Source organism: Peromyscus eremicus, chromosome 6 (genome assembly GCF_949786415.1).
Source record: "Peromyscus eremicus chromosome 6, PerEre_H2_v1, whole genome shotgun sequence".
Classification (NCBI taxonomy): Eukaryota; Metazoa; Chordata; class Mammalia; order Rodentia; family Cricetidae; genus Peromyscus; species Peromyscus eremicus.
This window is the reverse complement of record NC_081421.1, coordinates 56,914,095-56,933,244: the sequence shown is the minus strand read 5'-3', so window position 1 is coordinate 56,933,244 and position 19,150 is coordinate 56,914,095. Positions and strand designations below refer to the sequence as shown.

The 19,150-nt window shown below is 41.9% G+C and overlaps 1 protein-coding gene across 1 annotated transcript; it reads right to left on the bottom strand.

The window, feature by feature from the left end:
• Positions 1-17,049: 17,049 nt before the first annotated feature.
• Positions 17,050-17,893, bottom strand: LOC131912468 (receptor expression-enhancing protein 4-like). The gene has a single exon (XM_059264756.1). The coding sequence runs from the start codon at positions 17,858-17,860 to the stop codon at positions 17,087-17,089; it is 774 nt and encodes a 257-aa protein (XP_059120739.1). The 5' UTR covers positions 17,861-17,893; the 3' UTR covers positions 17,050-17,086.
• Between the last annotated feature and the right edge of the window lie 1,257 nt (positions 17,894-19,150).

The following is a 19,150-nucleotide window of genomic DNA, read 5'->3' as shown; positions in this document are numbered from 1 at the left end:
CACAGAGATCTACCTAGCTTTGTCTACCAAGTACTGGGATTAAAGGCGTGTGCCACCACTGCCACACTCTTTCTATGGCTCTAATAGCTCTGACCCCCGGGCAACTTTATTTATTAACATACAATTAAAATCACATTTCAGTACAAATAAAATACCACCATATTTCACTCTTCAATAGAACTACCTTGAAGAACATTCTAAATCCAAACTTTATCCCTGAGGTTATCCTGCTGTGAACTAATGGAATCTTTATGTCATGTTTTGCGGCCAGTTCTAGGCATGGCCTGATCTTCTTGGACCACAGTTGTATCAGCGTTTATGTGTCTTCCAGGTAGACTATGAAGAAACACTTTCCATGTGGCTGTTTGGGACAGGGAATCTATTCAGTGGCATTTTAAGGTTTGATTCTATCCTTTCAAATAAATATGGATTTTTCCCAAGATGAGCTTTCCAAGAGTAGAGTTTTACCTTGGGGAGATCTTTTCTTTTATCCTATTGCAGATTATGAAATTTCACTTTAAAAGTGTGACTCTCTTCAAAGATTATAGTTGCTGTCACACCCCCTGCTGGGAATGTCTTTCTGTATGCTGTGAAGGTATTGCTCTGATTATTGATAAATAAAATGCTGATTGGCCAGTAGCCAGGCAGGAAATATAGCATAGGTGGGATAAGGAAAGAGGAGAATTCTGGGAAGTGAAAGGATGAGTCAGGAGATTCTGCCAGCCGCCACTGCCATGAGAAGTAAGATGTAAAGTACCAGTAAGCCACAAGCCACATGGCAACTTATAGATTAATAGAAATGGGTTAATTTAAGATATAAGAACTAGATAGCAAGAAGCCTGCCATGGCCATACAGTTTATAAGTAATGTAAGTCTCTGTGTGTTTACTTGGGTCTGAGTAGCTGCAGGCCCCAGCGGGACTGGAGAAATCTCCAGCTACACCCCCATTGCCTACAAGTTTAGCTTTCTCCTTTCCACATTATGGGGCATAATTCCTCATATATATTCATGTATATATATAATATATTTTATATATATATATATATCATGATAGTATCAGTGAACAGTAACTATGACATAACCTTAATGCTAACCTGTCTTGACACTTCTTCTGCCAAACAAATTAGTTCATTATTTCAAATCAAATTTCTTAGAATATTAGAGAAATCCACCCAGATTCTCTGCCAGGATATAGCACAAATAGCTTCTAGTTCCCTCTTGTTCTCATTTTCCTCTAAAACATTATGAACTAGGTCTCTACACTTCATTTTTTCTTGGCATTCTGGTCCTCCCAATTTCTACTATAATGTTCCATTAAGTTCTGATTATTATATTCTAAGGTTTCTCTAGCTCCAAGTCACAAATTCTTGCATCATTTCCATAGGCCTATGAACATCAATGGCCCTATGTTTCAGTAACAATTTTTTAGTTAACTGTGTTTATTATTTTGGTGACAAAATATAAGACAGAAGAACTCAAGAAAGGAAGGGATCATTTTGGCTCACAGTTTGAAAGTATAGTCCACATGGTGGGAAAGTCATGATGGCAAGAAATTGAGGTAGGTGATCATATTACTTCTACAATCAGGGAGGAGAGAGCAATGCATGTTGGTTTTCTGCTTTTTTGTTTTTTGTTTTATCTTTGTATGCAGTTGTAGTTGGATTTTTCTTTGGGCTGCCAGCTCACACATAACAACACAGTGACTTATTAATTATGAAAGTGTGGCCTTAGCTTTGCCTTGCCCACTAACTCTTATAACTTAAATTAACCCATTTATATTAATCTGTTTTGCCTCATCGCTTTTTATCTCTCTTTCATTCTGTATGTCTCATTGATGTCTCTCTCATCAGCCATGCACCTAGATCTCTCCTCCTCTTTCTCTTCCTGGAAATCCCACCTGTCTTCTATTCCTAGCTATTGGCCATTCAGCTCTTTATTACACCAATCACAGCAATACACCTTCACAAACATCCCACAACACACAATCTGGGACTTAGCCTGTGGGACCGTTCTGCCCACATTTAGAGTTGATCTTCCTCCCCAATGAATCCAGTATAAAATATTCCTAGACAAGCTCAGAGACCTGCATCCTAAAATAATTTTAGATTTTGTAAAGTAGGCAAGCACCATTAACTACCACAATCCCTCAATTCTTATAGAAATTCACCCCCCCCCAATTCCTATAGAAATTGAAGAAACCCAGAATAGCTCCCTCACCATCTTAGAAAAGAAGGGCAGATTGAGAACTGTGCTTCTCAGTTTAAAAATTTTCCAGAAAGCTGGAATAGCTGGGATTGCAAAATACCAGTTTAGAGACATGTGCATGAGTTAATGGAATAGAACTTTGAATCTAGAACTAAATTCTTGCATTTATGAGCAGTTGATTGACAGCAGTGCCAGAGCCCTTGGATATCCACAGACCAGAGAATGAATTTGGACCTCTGCTCCTCCACATGCAAAAATGCAAGATGAAAAGAACTAAACACAAGAATTAGAACTACAAAATTCTTAGGAAGAAATCTCTGTGACTTTAGATGGTACTATTATTTCCTAGATATGACACTAAGGACAAGAAAACAGAAAAAAATTAATCAAGGTTAGGGACTTTTTACTTTGAATAACATTATAAGAAGTCAAAAGATAACTCAAAATGTGGAAGAAATTGTTTGATAAAAGCCTAGGATGTAAAATCTATAAGATATGATTACAATTTTATATTAAACAGAAAAATAAATCACTATTGTTTTAGTTTCATTTGTTTATTTATTTATCTTGACGCAGTATCTCCTGTAGCCTAGGGTATTGTAGGATTTGCTATGTAGCTGAGAATGAACTTGAACTCTGGATCCTCTTGCTTCCACTTTCCAAGTGCTGGGATTACAAGCGTGCACCACCACACCAGCTTAATTTGGGCAAGGGTTTTGAACAAACTTTTCTTCAAAGAAGAAAGATAGATTCTCAGTAGGATCTAGAAAGCACACATCATACTTGCATTAAGTCAGGGCTTTCTAAAGGGACAGAACTAACAGAATGAGACTGTATATATTCTCATGATATATATCATCTATGTATATACCCATATATAATATATCCACATATATATTTATAGATATATATACATATATATTATATATATTATTTGTAGATAATATATTATTGATTGTATTTATTTATTAGAGTGGCTTACAGGCTGTGGTTTGGGTAGTCCAACAATGGATGTCTCATCTCAGTCCATGAGGCCGAATATCTAGGCGGTTTGGTTCTGGAGTGCTGGGGCACTAAAGGATTCCTGGAGAGCCCCTGGCCTTCAGTCTGCATTGGAATGCTAAAGAAGTTGGTTCTAAGATCAGCAAAAGAATGCCTCCACCACAGAACAGATAAATTTGACAGCAGGAGTGAGGGCCAGAGGCAAGAGGAAGTTTCCTTCTTTCTTGTCCTTTTATCTTAGCTGCCACCAGAAGGTGTGGCCCACATTTAGGAAGGGTCTTCCTGCTTCCAATAATTGGATTAAGAAAATCCTCACAGGAGTGCCTATCAGCTTGGGTTTTACTTGATGCAAATCAGATTCACAATGAGCTCCCCTGAGACCTATATGATGCCTAAAATGAAGGACAGCTAGTATTTGCAAGAATATAGAAGTACTGGAATCCTCGGAGGGGTAGGAAGGTAAAATGGTGTCACCAGCCTGGCTGCTTCTCAAACATTAAACATTAATTTATTATTGTATGGCTCTGGGCTATATATCCAAGAAATGAAAGAGAGATGAAAATGAATTTCATTTTTGTGTCCCAATGTTGATCACAACATTGTCCATGAGAAAACCCAAAAGTGAAAACAACCCAGTTGCCCATCAGCTGACAAATGGATGAGCCAACTGTGGTATATCTATACAGTGGAATATATCAACACCAAGTAATAAAATATATATAAGTAACACAACATGGAAAAACTTTGAAAACCTTTTGCTAAGTGGAAAAAACAAACAGACACAAAGACCACGCACTATCAATGTTTATTTGCATAAATTGTTGTGAATTAGACAAATCTGCAGAGATTTAAGAGGCTAACAAATTAGACAGTGTAAGGGTTGCAACCATGCAGTTTGTAAGTCTGCATGCTTTCCTGAATCCCTCAGAAAAGTGGAACTTGCCTTCCCTTGCCTCTCTGTTCTCAGCATGCTTTCTCCAACACTTTGGGCTTCACCTCTTCTTTAAAGCACCCTGCTATATGGCTGCCTGGGACAACATGGCTGACGTCGAGTCTGGCTTAAGTTAATGGACATGCAGACATGGCTTTTCTGCTCTTAGCAATTCTCGTTCAGTGTTGGAGTGGCCCTGGGAAAGAGGGTGTGTTCGGAGGGGGATTTATTTGCAAGCAAGCCACTAATTATGTTGTATGTGTACAAGACTGCTGTCGAAATGCTAATTTGACGTCTGTGAAGGGGAAGGGTGAACTGCTGCTCTGCCGTGGTTATGCGTTAACTTTCCCCTGGGTTCTGAGGGACTGAAACTTTATTGTAAGTTCTTTAGTAAAGAGAGAGAAGTGAGAGAAGTAACTGTTGGTAGGAAGGTGGATTGGCACAATCCTTGGAGGTACATTTTTTCAGGAGAAAGGGTGTCTAGGAAGAGATGATGCTGAGAGCTGGCTAGTAGACTAAGCCTGGCTCTGGATGGCTCTCAACTGAGTGTCATGGCAAATCATGGCAGTTAATGACTACCAGGTGCTTAATTTTGTTCTCTCTCTCTCTCTCTTCTCTCTCTCTCTCTCTCTCTCTCTCTCTCTCTCTCTCTCTCTCTCTCTCTCTCTGTGTGTGTGCACACATGTGTCAGCATGTGTGTGGAGGACATGAAGCAGCTTTCTCAACAGTTCTCTACTTTATTCTGGGGACCAGGTGTTATGCCCAGATCTTGGGGAACCCTGAAAGATCAACATGGAGACCGAATCCCGCATGTAAATGCAAAGAGCCTTTATTTCAAGCTCCAGAGCTTGGTCCCTCTGTCTGTCAGACACAGCTGTGAGAGCAGAGAGCCCTGAGCTCAGGTGGGGCAGAGTTTTTATCATAGCAGAGGTTGGGGTGAGGGGATTTCCAGGGTCCAGGACCCTGATTGGCTGATAATTGTTTAGAGGTATTTGTGTGTGCTAGACTCAAGGACATCTGGCCACCTTATCTGATGGTTGGAATGTTTGGGATGTCAGGTAATTCCTCATCCCTGGGTGGTATCAGCTTAAGGCTTTTCCTGGATCTGGTGTTGCCTGCCAGTAAGCCTGTCACAGAAGCTGTGTCTAAGGCCCCTAAGCCTGTCATGGCTGCTGTGTGGTCAAGCTATTTTGCGGCCCCTCCACACAGGGTCTTTCATTGAACCTGGAGCTTGACAACTTAGCTAGGCCAGTGTAATACTTACTCTTCAGTTAATATGATAAAATATCCTGAATAAAAAGCAAGTTAGGAAAGAAAGGGTTTATTTTGTCTCAGGATTACTGGGGGGATATAGACCATGGAGAGAAAGCATGGCCACAGGACTGTGAGACTCTCCTGGCAGTCAGGAAGAGAAGGATCACATTTCAGAGAGGGATCAGAAAGGAAATGGGACCTGGCTGTAAACCACCAAAGCCCGCCTCCAGGAAAGCACTTCTATTGTGCCCCAGAGACGAGCAAGCCGGAATGCAAAAGCAAGGTTTAATTCTGGGATATCTAAAAGCAATACAAGCCTAGGCAGGGACTTCGTTCAATACATCTAACACAGTGGAGGCTGGAGGAAGCGCCCGCCTGTTCACAAGCTCAGTTTTTAAAGGGAAAAATCACAAGGTTACATCATTTAGGGGTGCTAGTACGGGTACAATTCTGATTGGCTCGCTTCTAGGGGCTTCTAGAAATTACTTCTAAGGGAGTGGTTGCCCGCCACCATTTCTCATTGGCTGCCCTCAGGTGGGGGCATTTTTATGGTCAGTTACCCTGGAAACCAGGGAGAGGACATTCCATAGTCCGGCAGGCATTACCTCGTGACTACCTTGTGACTTTGTACTTTTACACTTCCTGGTTTCTGGAATCTGAACTGACTGGTTTCAGTAACTAATGGCCTATTCCTAAAAGGAGAAATCTTAGGCCTTAATTTTAGGGTGAAAGCATTTTGGTCTTATTTCTAAGATGGCTCATTTTGGTCTCACATTCCTCATGCAAGGTTCCACTTCCTAAAGTTGCCATACCCTTGCCAAGCAGTGGAAACTGAGGACCAAGTGACCAAACACATAGTTCCATAAGGGACATTTCCCACTCAAACTGTAATGGCGGACTACAGGCAGGCCCCTGGGATCATTCTTTTCCTGCCTTCCCAGAATTGAAGGTATCTGTGGTCTTTCCACATGGATGCTGGGGATGCAAATTAGATTTAAAAACAAGAGAGAGCAAAACCTCCGATATCCATGCTTATATGGCAAAGTGCGTTTCTGTTTGAGCTGCCTCCTCAGTCCACTATTCTTCAACTAAACTTGGTTCTAACCATTACTCAAGGAAGGATCATGGGAAATAATGATCCCTAATGCCTAGCAAGCATTTATTTTGTAACAGGAGACGTTCTGGGATACTCTCTCCAATTTTTGAGCTAACTTGTTTGCTCCTTACAAAAGTTCATGAAGTTGATGGAGTTTTTTTTTCAGTATTTGGAAAAAGAAAAGGAGTTCAGAGTATCATTTCCAATCACATCACTAATTCACTGCAGTGCAGTGATTCAGGCTCCACAGGGCAGCCATCTTGACTCATTGCTGTCTTGCTGTGTGGTTGTTCCAGTATCTCCTTCCTGGGCACAGTGGAGCAGCAGCACAGGCAGTGAGTTGCTTTAACCCGTCTTCTAAAGGCAAGGCAGCTGTGTGGTGCTTCAGGGGGCTGAGTAATATCACATGGCAGTGGGAAACAAGCATTAAAATTGGACTTCAACCATGCAGAATCTCCTCCATTCTGGCCTTGCTACATACTGACTGAGTGGCAAAGATCTCTTGAATTCTGAAGGCCCAATTTCTTCATCTATTCAGAGAAGAACAGTATATCCCAAGCCTTCTCCATAGATTCAAACCCAGAGAGGGTCTATCAATGAGCTTTCTGAATTGTTATTCATTTCAAAGTTGGTAGAATGATAACCACAAGGAAAGGAGACTAAGCAGAGAGCCACACTTTTGTAGTCTATGGCTTTCTGGAAGCTCTTGGACCCATCCTTAGAGATGAGAGATAGCCTATGCAGTTGACAGTTGTGGTCTCTAATCTGTCCTGTTGGTAAATGATGAGTATTCAAGGCCCATTTAAAGTAGATACTTAAAAAGTAGATATTCTATCTAAAAATGATAATTTTATGAAAAAGAAAGATGGAAGAATAAAAGCTGGTCTGAGGTACATTCAGCCATGGCAACACTCCAGTCTAACTTGGGACCATGTGGCTGGGTGCATCTCTCAGCAGCCTGGGTTGGGCTGCAAGTGTTGCCTGGGTAACAAACTCTGACAACTTCAACCTTCTTCTCAGGTCACTTCCTACTGGAAGGATGCTTTGCAGGCAGGTGGGGTCCATCCTTCATGCCTGTCTTTCAGACAGAGGAGGAACAATGCAATTTTGATTCAACATTTCTGATTGGGGGTTTTTTGAAGACTTTCTCTGAATGTGCCCTCAGGGAGCCAGCAGGTGTCTTCTTCAGAGTAGGGCTGGGATTTAGAGATCACAACAAAGTCTGCTCAGTGGCTCCAGGATCTCTATGCTTTCTTCACTCTGGAATGTGCTGATTTAATCTCTGTTTCCTTTGGGTGGCCTTGTTTGGAAATGGTAGCAGGAAAAGGCTGGGAGCATCATTTTGAAGGAGAGATGTTTTAAAATGTAGTGACAAAATCATAAACTAAAGGTCATAACTGTGGACAGTTGGTCATTAATTTTTTTTTTCCTTCTGGACAAGCCAGATGCTGTTTACAGCAGGCCTTAATGTGGGTGATTTGAACATTGAAACACATCTATGTTTTAATTCCTGCATTCAGAGGCCATAATGTATAAGGAAGAAATGCTGACCCAGGAGCTTAGAATGTGGGCTTTTCCCACATGGCTGTAAGAATGGATTCCTTTAAATCTGTGCAACTGTCTGTTTAGTTGGCAGAGTTGAAGTTCAGGGCTATAGTCTGAGGTTTGTGGAAGAATTTGTCCTTCCAAAAATATTTTTTAAATTAAATTATATATTTTCTGCTTGGGTTGAGTCCATTAGTCAATAGATTAATGCAATTTAAACTACAATTATGAATCATTGACAGTGGCCTTTCACTGGTTGCTCAAATTATGAAATCTGCGATTGTTCTAGTCCCAGTGGACTTTTGTCAGTACTGAGGGCACCTCACTGGTGTGGCTTCTTTACAGGAATGTGTCCAGGGCCATCTCACCAAAGGGAGGAAGCAAGCCCTGTCTCTTGAAACCAGACTTGGAACCTCTGTGTGACTTGTCACTTAGCACCCCTGCTGGAAAGAAAGGGTTCCTTTGTTTTCTAACCATCTCTCTTCTAGATCCTGCACAGTGGAGGGGTAACACACAGATTGGGTCTCAATTCCTTAGCTGAGATGGGAGGAACTGTGAAGGACCAATAGCTGGTATTTGCTTATGACTCTCTCGTCTACTCCTGGTCTCTCACATGCCTGTGTGTGTGTTTTTTTTTTTTTTTTTTTTTCCTGAGTATGTGATGAAGCAGCTGAGAAGGTTCTTGTTCCTTTGTTTCTGGTTGTTCATCGTGGATTGGGCTAGTCCAATCATCATCTTTGTCTACTTTCAGAGGAATGTTGAAGTCAACTCAGAGGTTTATGTTCTTCCAACTTGAAGTGCCTGCTTACTTCCGAATAAATATGTTCTTCCTCATGTGACTAGTCTTTCTTTCTTAGAGTCCTCTTGTCTGTCCCTATGGAAGCAGGTGACTAGCCTGGGAATTGGAAACTCCAGAATAGAATTCTACTTTCTTTAGAATAAAATAAAGCCTTTGTAGAACTCTGAGGAACACTGACTGCCTCTCACCTTGCTGGACCACATTAAACTGAGAATCTCAGGCCTGGCAATACCCTGATTCTGCTCTGTTCCAAGCTTTGCCTCTGGGCCCTTCTGTGGCCTTTTTGCTTTTTATTTTCTCACTTGAAAAGTGAAGAAATGGAACTAAATTTTGAGTGACTTTTAGGGTCACCTCCCATCTTTACCATTCTCTGATACTGAAAATTGTCTTGGTGAATTCGAAGTCCACTTTGACAAGACATGTTTTTAACTTTAATCTTTCCTGTTAATTTCCTTGTGTTTCAGTCTTTTCCCTTCTTCTCTTCTTCTGCCCCTCCCCTTCCTTGGCTCCCTTTCTTCCTCCCTCCCTTCCTCTCAGCCTCCCTACTCTTTCCCCTTCCCCCACCCACCCTTCTTCCTTACCCCTTGTCCCCCTCTCCGTCTCTCCTTTTTAATATGTCTTCCCTCTTCCCTCTCTCTCATATCCATATCTCCTGAGATGTGAGGGAAGTAAATACACTTTCTATAAATGGAGAAGAGGAAGAAGAGCCCAGAGTAAAACCATCCCCCTTATTCTTGAGGCCTTTCAACAAGCAACTTCCAGCCCAGGCTCTTGGCAGTAAGGATAAAGAAGCAGATCAAGAAGCCTCATTTATAGCCTTTTCACATAACCCAGGCTATCACCATTTTTAAAAGAATGAGCCGTGGCACTCTGAAAAGAGCTTAATGTTTCTGTGAATAACATAATTAAAAAGAAGATTCACATCAATGACTTAATCTGGGCCACCGTTGATGAAGTTCAGAAAGAAGGATTTGTTCCAGAGGCCTGCAGAGAGGATACAAAGAGTGGGAAAAGAATACAGCTGGGTGCTGGAGTGGCAGGGACAGCTTCCACAGTCATCAGCTGCTGGGTCCCACTGGCTGAATCAAGCTCAGGCATGCAGACCCAGGGAGAGAATGAGCATCACACTGAGAAAAGGAGAAAACAGTTGGAGATGCAAGGTCTGGTGTCCCTTGGAACAATTCCATCCAAGCTCCAATCCCAGAGACCTCAAGGGTGGCATTGTATCTAAGGGAGAATTAGAGACCCCGAAACAAAGATTTCTATCCTGGTCCATTTAGTCCTCTGGTGTTATTGTTTTTGTCCTTTAGGTTTTGAAGGATCAGTAAACCTGGATATCTTTTCTGACCCCAGGAAACTGATGGTTGAAGAGATTATTTCACAAAACCATCCTTAGGAAGCATTTAAGGAGTGTAAGATTTAGTCTTACTCAAGAACTGCTCTCTTGACTTCACACTTCCTCTGTGTTGGTACATCCAGCAGGCTGGAAGGGGCCATTTCCTACTTTCTAGGTCAAGTTTGAGCAAGCACGTGGTTCTATGACGCCCATTTTTATAATACACGATTTTTATTGAACTTTTAAAAAGATGTCGGGCAGAAGACTCTTCCTCTGCTGAACCCAGAAGGCTTCAGGGGTTATAGCTGATGATTGTACGGGTTGCACAGATATTCAATATCATCCCTCAGCCCTTAAGCAAACACTCTTCGCCCCAACAAATCTTTGGTTTTTATCCTACAGTCTCTATCTAGAACCTAGCATGTTTCTACTGAGTAACTTTTTTACAGAAGGTTGAGGGGAAAGACACTGAGAAGTGAAAAGAATCGAACCAACTTTGTCACATTTACCTTCACCCCAGAGGGAGCTCTACTTCCTACCTGAACTCTCTCTACATCATGTTGGTGGACTCACTCCTTAAAAACAAAGAGCTAATCAAGTTAGCTTGATCTGTTTGGGAGGCATCCAGGCAGTGGGACCGGGCCCTGTACTCAGTACATGAGTTGGCTGTTTGAAACCTGGGGCTTATACAGGGACACTTGGCTCAGCCTGGGAGGAGGGGACTGGACCTGCCTGGACTGAATCTACCAGGTTGAACTCAATCCTCAGGGGAGTCTTTGCCCTGGAGGAGATGGGAATGAGGGGTAGGCTGGGGGGAAGGCGATGGGGGGAGCGGGAGGGGGGAGAACAAGGGAATCCGTGGCTGATATGTAAGATTAAATTAAATTATAAAATAAAAAAAGATAAAAAAAAACCAACAACAACAACAACAAAAAACAAAGAGCTGTCAAGTACAGAACAATCACTCCATCCAAACAAGTTTTCTTTCACTTTCTACTTAATTATTATTATTTGGAGAATTTGAGGGAACTTAGGCCTAAGTCAGCTTGGATGGATTTTCTCCTCTAAATATTCTTTGCAATGTTGGGAGACTGTTTTCTTGAGTCTCTCATGTTTTGTTGCTCATGAAGAGGCCAGAATGTCCCTCCTGTCGAGAACACCTTTTAATGTCTGTAGAGCAACCCTCCCCACAAAGTATTTATCTTTCTTCAAAGCAAAGGACAGTTTTTCTTACTATCTAGTCTTTTCCTCTAGAGCAAAAGACCATCACATACCCTAGCAATTATAAAAGAGTTTGTTCCCATTCATGGGGAACACTCTGTGTAGGAGGTTGATGTTGATCTATTCCTGCTACCACTGTGGGAACTGGGATGAGAGGAAAAGGAAGCACAGGAAAGCTCATGCTGCTTGCTGTGTGATGTGTACTGTTGGGTCCTGTGTCTCTGCTACAGGAAGCTTTCTTCTGTCCAGGTTCCAAACTGCTCATAAATTGTGTCAGGATAACTTGCTAGTCTACAAAAGGGAAAATTTTTTTTTGTTGTTATGGTTTATTTATTTATTTATTTGTGTGCTCTGTGTGTGTGTTTGTGTGTGATTATGTGCACATGTGTTTCTCTTGGTGTGAATACACACACACACATATACATATATATACACTCCTTGCAGGAGTGATCAGAAGACAACCTCAGGTGTCAATCATCTCTTTCCACCTTGTTTAGTACAGGGTCTCATGGCAGACGGAAGCTGTGTATGCCAGGCTAGCCGGTCTGAGCTATCTCCTTATAGGAGCAACTGGATTTCCAGATGTTGCTATAGAACCTACTTTCGTGTTGGCTTCCAACTCTAGTCCTCACACTTATGCATCGATTGATTGATTTACCCATTGAACCATTTCTCTAGCCCATTATGAGGGCTTTCCTAGGATGATGTGCTGAATAGTTGAGAAAACAAAACAAAACATGATGCTCATATCCCTTCACTTCAAGAGGGCAAGAAAGTGGCCAATAAAATACGGCAGCCCAACATTTTATAGTCTTTGGAGAGACACAAACTCTGAAACAAAAGTTTTGAGGTTTAATTTGCCTTCTCTTGTGACTGCCACATTGGAAATGGCTTTGTTGGACCTGAAACATTAGGTTGTTGAAATTAGAACCATTTCAATGAAGAAAGTTCAGCCTTCCAGGGAACAGCTGAATAGTAACACAGACAAATTAATAAAATCCCTAGGGCAAAACCCTTACTAGAGCCAAGTTTTGTCTATTTAATAGACATCAGATATGTATTGATACTTGATAGGCTGAATTAAATAAAATACACTTTTCTTAACCCTGTACACACATGATACCTGTGGCCATAACCTAATTAGATATTCATAACCATCATCAACTCGACTGGGGAAAAGTAAAACACAGAAAGAAAAGAGGGAAAATGTTTCTGTGAAAGAATTCTGAGTGGCTGGTAAAGCTTCTCCAAGAAGGGCTTCTGGCACAAATGTGAATTAACAGTAAAAATGTTTAATTTTCCAAAAACAGTGCAAAGCTTCTCTCAGTTGATCTCATCAGTCAATGGCAGGGGCAGAGAATACTGTGGGATAAGGCTTATCTATACCTTATCTGTGCCTACAGAGCTCTCATGTTTGTGAGCTAGATCTCACCAAGTCACTGAGGCCTGTGCTTGTAGCTGGCAAGCTACAGCCCTTTAAAGCAGAAGTATTGTTTTCTGTTTCCAAATCTGCATATTTGCTAAGAGACTGACTGCACTCAGAAAACATTCCTGTTAGCGCTACTACCAGAACTTGTTGGGTGAGGCCAAAGGGGTCTCTCTTTTTATAGTCTTTCATTAGAGGCCTATTTCATAGTTAGGAATTAGTAAGGAGTTCATATGATTTTACCATTTATTATTGATTTTGATTGTATTTTATGTAATTTCCCTGCTTGTCAACTGCCCACACCCCATTCTATAGCTTGTCTTATTTAAAACCTCTCACATGCATGTATATATACACATATGTATCAGAAGTGATACTCAAATGTGTACAAGCCTCTTGCATTCTTTCTTCTAATAAATGGTCTTCCCTTCCGAAAGCACTCAGTATTCTGATCTCTAACAGTTGAGATTAATTTAATCCTTCTTTGGATTTAATAGAAATGGGATTGGACAGTTTGTGGTCTTTTCTGTCTGGTCTCTGAGTCATTATATGTGATCTAAGTATGTTATCACACACAGTCGTTGGTGGGCCATCTCCCCCCACACAAGCACAATCCTGAATATATTCTACTTTTGTTAGACTGGGTTGTGTTAAAAGGAAAGTGTTAGGGAAGTTAAATGTAGCAGAGTTTATCTTAGCAAAGAGTGATTTATGAATCAGAGAGTGTCGTCAGCAAGAGAACTTCAGGGACCCCAGTAACAGGATAGGCAGCATTTATAGGCAGAAAGAGGAGTGGATTACAACTCCTCGACATTTGCTGTACTTGGCCATGCATGATGAGGCATTTGCTCTTAGGAAGATAGCAAGTCATGGCAGCCTGTGATCAGCTGGAGCTTGGTTAGCATTGCTGAGGCACAGTTATGATTTATAAAATATTCCTTTCAGTTGCCTTACAATTTGGTGGCATTCTAAGTTACAGCTTTCTGTGGACTTATGATATAATGGAAGCTGTAAGTTTGAGTGTCACGAGTAATGATACAATGAATGGTTCTGACACACCTTTTAGCACCTATATGTGGACCACTCTATTGCATGTATAATTAGGAATAGGGATGTTGGTGCAGTAAGTATATGTGCTTAGCTTAGTGAGTATGAATGTAGTTTTATAAGGAGAGTGCATTGACAGCAATCCTACCATCCTGTACAAAGCTTCCAGTTTGTAGCCAGTACCCACATAGATACGCTTTTAAAGTTTTCATGTCTGGATAAAATTATGGTGTTAAATTGCATTTATTTATTAATGATATCTGGCACTTTATTGCATATTTCTGTGTCATATGTAACTCTTTCTTTGTGAAAGTTTTCTTCATCCATTAAAATGTTTGGTCATTCATGTGTGGGAATTCTTTATAATTCAGAGATTGGCTCCTTTGATGTTTATAATATAAGTAGTTTCCCCACTCTGTGTCTTATTACACTTTGTTCCATTAGTATCAAACATGGTTGCATCCAATTTTTAAAATAACATTTATTATAAATTTCTTTGGTAATAGATGTGGATTTGGAGCTACTGATACCTACATTTAAAACCCATCATTCTCTGTATGACTCCTGTCATAGTTACTTTTCTATTGTTGTGAAGAGACACCATGACTGAAGCAACTTATAGAAGAAAGCCTTTAATGGGGCCTTACAGTTTCAGAGAGAGAATCTGTGATCATCATGGTGATGATGGCATCACCATGTGAGCATGGCATCAGGTAGGCAGGCATGGCACTGGAGCAGTAGCTGAGAGCTTAAATCTGATCCACAAGTGGAAGGCAGAGGGAGAGGGAGAGGGATGCAGAGAGAGAGAGAGAAGGAGGAGGAGGGGGAGAGGGAGAGGGAGAAGGAGAACTGGGAATGGCATGAACGTTTGAAATCTCAAAGCCAACCCCCAGTGACATACTTTCTCCAACAAGATTGTGCCTCCTAATCCTTCCAAAGAGTTCTACCAACTGGTGACCGAGTATGAACTTCCTTTTTATGAACAATATCTCAGGAAACAAAGGCTGTGTGTGTGTGTGTGTGTGTGTGTGTGTATGCTCAGTGGCATGTGGAGCTGAGAGGGTGTTGGTTCTTGCCTTCTACCTTGTTTGACACAGAATCAGTTTCTTCCCTGTCCATTGCTGCATAAGCAAGGCTGCTTGACTCCCAAGATGCGGGGGTTCTCTAGTCTTTGCAGCCTATCTCAGGATAGGAACCCTGGGCTTGTAGACCTGCTCCACTGAACCAGCTTACACATGTTCTGGGAATCTGAACTCAAGTCCTCACACTTGTGTGGTAAATGTTTCACCTCCTGACCCATCTTTCCAGCACCAAGGCTGGTTATTGAATTCAGGAGAATGTGTTCTTTCTGTTGACAGTGTAGATTTCTTTCTTCAGAGACTTAAAGTTCTTGTCATACAGGTTTTTCACTTGGTTAGTTAGAGTTCCCCAAGGTATTTTATATCATTTGTAGCTATTGTTAAGGGTGATGTTTCTCTGATTTCTTTCTCGGGCCCATTTATCATTTGTATATAGGAGGGCTACTGATTTTTTTGAGTTAATCCTGTATCCTGCCACATTACTGAAGGTGTTTATCAGCTGTAGGAGTTCCCTGGTAGAATTTTTGGGGTCACTGATGTATACTATCATCATCTGCAAATAGTGAAACTTGGACTTCTTTCTTTCCAGTTGGTTTTCTGTCATCACTACAAGGACGACTTCTGACAATATGAACTCCTAATATGCACACTTTTTGTTTTTGGAGAACATGAGCAGGAAGGTATTCAAACTTGAATGCAAAGAACAGCAAACATATCAACATAAAACACGGGAGACAAGGCTGTGACTAATGTTCCTTGTTTGTCTTTCCAATGCTTCCCTATTTCCTGTTGAGCAGAGCATTTTAAAGGGAGCTGCATTCAAACAGTACAATTTCAGGTCATCGAGGATAAGAAAATAACCCTTTAAATAAGAGAGTGTCTCAACAAAATGCTACTTAGTAGAAAGAATAATGCCATTTTAAAAATAAATTTAAAAAAAAAGAAACAAGGTCAAAAGAATAGAAATGCATTTCCTCAGGCCAATTTAGTGGGTATGTTATTTATTTTACTTTGTATTTTAGTTAGAAAGAAAATTGGCCAAAGGAGAGACTAGTTTTTACCTTTAACATTAAAGGCTGTCCATGTATTTCAGATGGACACATTACCATCTCCTTTGAGGAATTTTGTGTGACCATCACGTGTAAATGTTTGACTTAACAAATAAAGGTCAGTGATGTACTACAGGCCCTGAGTAGGCTCTTTATTTTGTTTTCTTCATTTCCCTCTCTTGTCTATGTATAAACTACAGTAGACATGCTGCTTTTCACATACAGAGTCTTCCCATCACTAGACAGGAGCTTGGGAGGTAAAGAATATTCATTCAATAGTGCTATAGTGTGGAGCTTGAATGACAGTGTATTGAAAGCTTGGACCCCCAAGACCTATAACCCTAAAGACCTCACCTGTAACCCCACCTCTACCAGCTAGGCCTCATGAGTAAGAGATTACATAATCTCCCCACAGAAGCTGCCAGATGGGTGGGGACCCATGTGTCTGTAGATGCAGACTACATGCCACCAGGTTGGGGAGCTCACTACTATCTGGTAGTCTCTGTTGTCAAATAAACCAAACTTCTCCATCTGACAAAGTTCAAATACATGAGCCTGTGTGGGACATTTCACATTCAAATAATAGTGGCCATCATGTTTCTGAGTGTCCAAAACTACTTCTGTATTCAGATAACTAATGAAAAAACAATGTTATAAATATCTTTTTTTTTTTTTTCCGGGAAGCCAAACACCGTTAGGTATTTATTTATAAAAATATTCAGAAGCCTGACCTCACTCACCAACGTGAAACACACAGCTAGAACACACGCACACCAGGCCTTAGAAAAGGCTGTCAAGTACTTTGAAGTAGAAGGGAATGAACACAACTGGTTGGACTTTGGATTTCATCTGTAGGGACTAGTGGGGCTCTGGTCTCATGTCTGGAAAGGGAAAAGGCTGAAGAAGGCAATAAATAGGCCTCTGGGCTTGGCCTGCTTTGGTATACTGTAGGTGCATCCCCATGCTGGGTACCACACCATGTGTGCGCCCCACCCCCCCCTTAGGCAGCTGCAGAAGCCAGAAGGGGCGGAGCCCAGGCTGTACCAGCGAAAGGTCCCCTGCTGGTTCAAGAAGTAAGATGGCCTGACTGCAGAATCTAGCTGTCCATGTCCGAGGGCATTGTCTTTTTCCAGGTTTGGACCTTCAGGGAGCGCGAGGTGCCCTCTCGCACCAATGGCTTCCTCTTGACCACCCGAAGGCTTTGGCTGCTGCTCAGAGGCTTCTCTCGGTGCCGGACAGGTGCCTGGGGGACTACCTCATTGTCTGACAAACACTCATCCTCTGTGTCACTATCTCGCAGGCCACCTGGCAGGTACCCAATCTGGGGCCTGCATCGGGGCACCTGGTCTTCCAGGTAGAGGGGATCTTGGTAGGTGGGAGCAGAGGTGTCAGGGATAGAGCGGAGGTCCTGCATGGAGAAGCTCCGTAGCCTTCCAGCTAGAGCACCCTGACTCTTGGTAGCAGCCTGCACAGCAGCTGAGGCGGCGATGTTGAGGCCCCGCTTCCCGAAACTGAGCATGGTCTTGTAGCTGCGCTCCTTTGCCTGCACAATGCACGCATCAATCTCCTTCTCATGGCGGGATAGGGATGGGTGGACAAACTTTCGGTAAAGCAGGCTGGCCCCCTTGGTGTAAGGCGAGAGCAGCCACAGCACGAAGGCCGTCTTGATCTCATAGTAAAAAGGAAACCAGGAAATGAAGACGTCCGTGAAGGTCTCTGTCGCCATGAAGATGGCAAAGACAATCCAGTACATCATCCACCGGACATATTTTCGAATGTTCTTGCTCTTCACAGCATTGTAGGAAGCATATGCAGGATACAGCATCCCAAATATGAGCACCACCAGGCGACAGATCACCCAGGACACCATCCTGATAGCCTTGGAGATGATCCCAAGAGACAACTGGAGGGATGATCACCCAGGAGCTGGGGCAAGGGGCCGAGTGGTGCTGCGGTACACCTGTCCCTCGGGGCAGGCAGAGACCACCACCCCTGACTCCTAACCTAGTGCGAGGAGCCTGGAGAACCTGGAACCAGTGGACGTGGGGCCTTGAAGAGGAAACCGACTTGGGAGTGGGAAGGGCGCGCACACCGCCGCGGAATCAATTCAACAGTTCCTGCCACGGAGAAACGTGCGCTGGCCTGTTGAGGGCACCGCTGCTAGTCCTGTTATAAATACCTTTATTGCATGGAGTCATGTGCTTTTCTCTCCTTTATTATGATTGACAGCATTTAGAACAGTGCTTACATGTCAAAAATGAAGCTTTGGTTTTTAAGGCAATACAGTTTTTTACTTAAGGTCAGATAGACTTATAGTTGCTTGTGTAGCTAGAGTTTTCCTGCCTGGCCCACAGTCAGGACAAATCTCTCTCACCGGCCAGTCCCATAGCCACTCAGACCCAACCAAGTAAACACAGAGACTTATATTGCTTACAAACTGTATGGCCGTACCAGGCTTCTTGCTAACTGTTCTTATAGCTTAAATTAATCCATAATCCATAAATGGATTAATTTAATTAATTAAATTAGCTTGTGGCTTACCAGCATCTTCACATGCTGCTTGTCATGGCCACAGCTGGCAGTGTCTCCCTCACTCAGCCTTCCACTTCCCAGAATTCTTCTCTCCTTATCCCGCCTACTTCCTGTCAGTGTTTTATTTATACAGAACGATATCCACAGCATGCTTGTGTTTGTGATTCAAGCATGGAAACTGATTTTAAAAATAAAATTTCTTAGATTTTTTTATATCATTTGATGTTTTCTTGGCCATTCCTTGTAACCTTTTCCCTTCATTTTAAATTTCTATGTCTCCTGCTTCAAGATCTCTTGCCAAAAACGAAATGCATCTTTCCTTAGCAAATATCTTTAGGCTAAGCTAAAATATAAGGTTAACAAGAAAAGGCTAGAAAGAAGGCAGAACATAGATAATTATACATCATTGCCTGTTTACAAAAAAATCTATATTCTCCCAAATTCATACATTGAAATTTTTGCTTAAGTCTAAGGTAGTGGTATTGGCATGAGGATCCATTGATAGGTGATGAGATCATGAATATGATTTGTGCTCTTGCACAAGAGGCCTGAGTTCCTTACCCGTTGTGGTATTGGTGAGTGAGTGATATGATAGCCTTCAGTTGGATGCAGTGGGGTGTAAACAGAA

Excerpts from the sequence above, each read along its gene's own strand:
- LOC131912468 (XM_059264756.1), bottom strand. The coding sequence starts at position 17,860 with ATGGTGTCCTGGGTGATCTGTCGCCTGGTGGTGCTCATATTTGGGATG.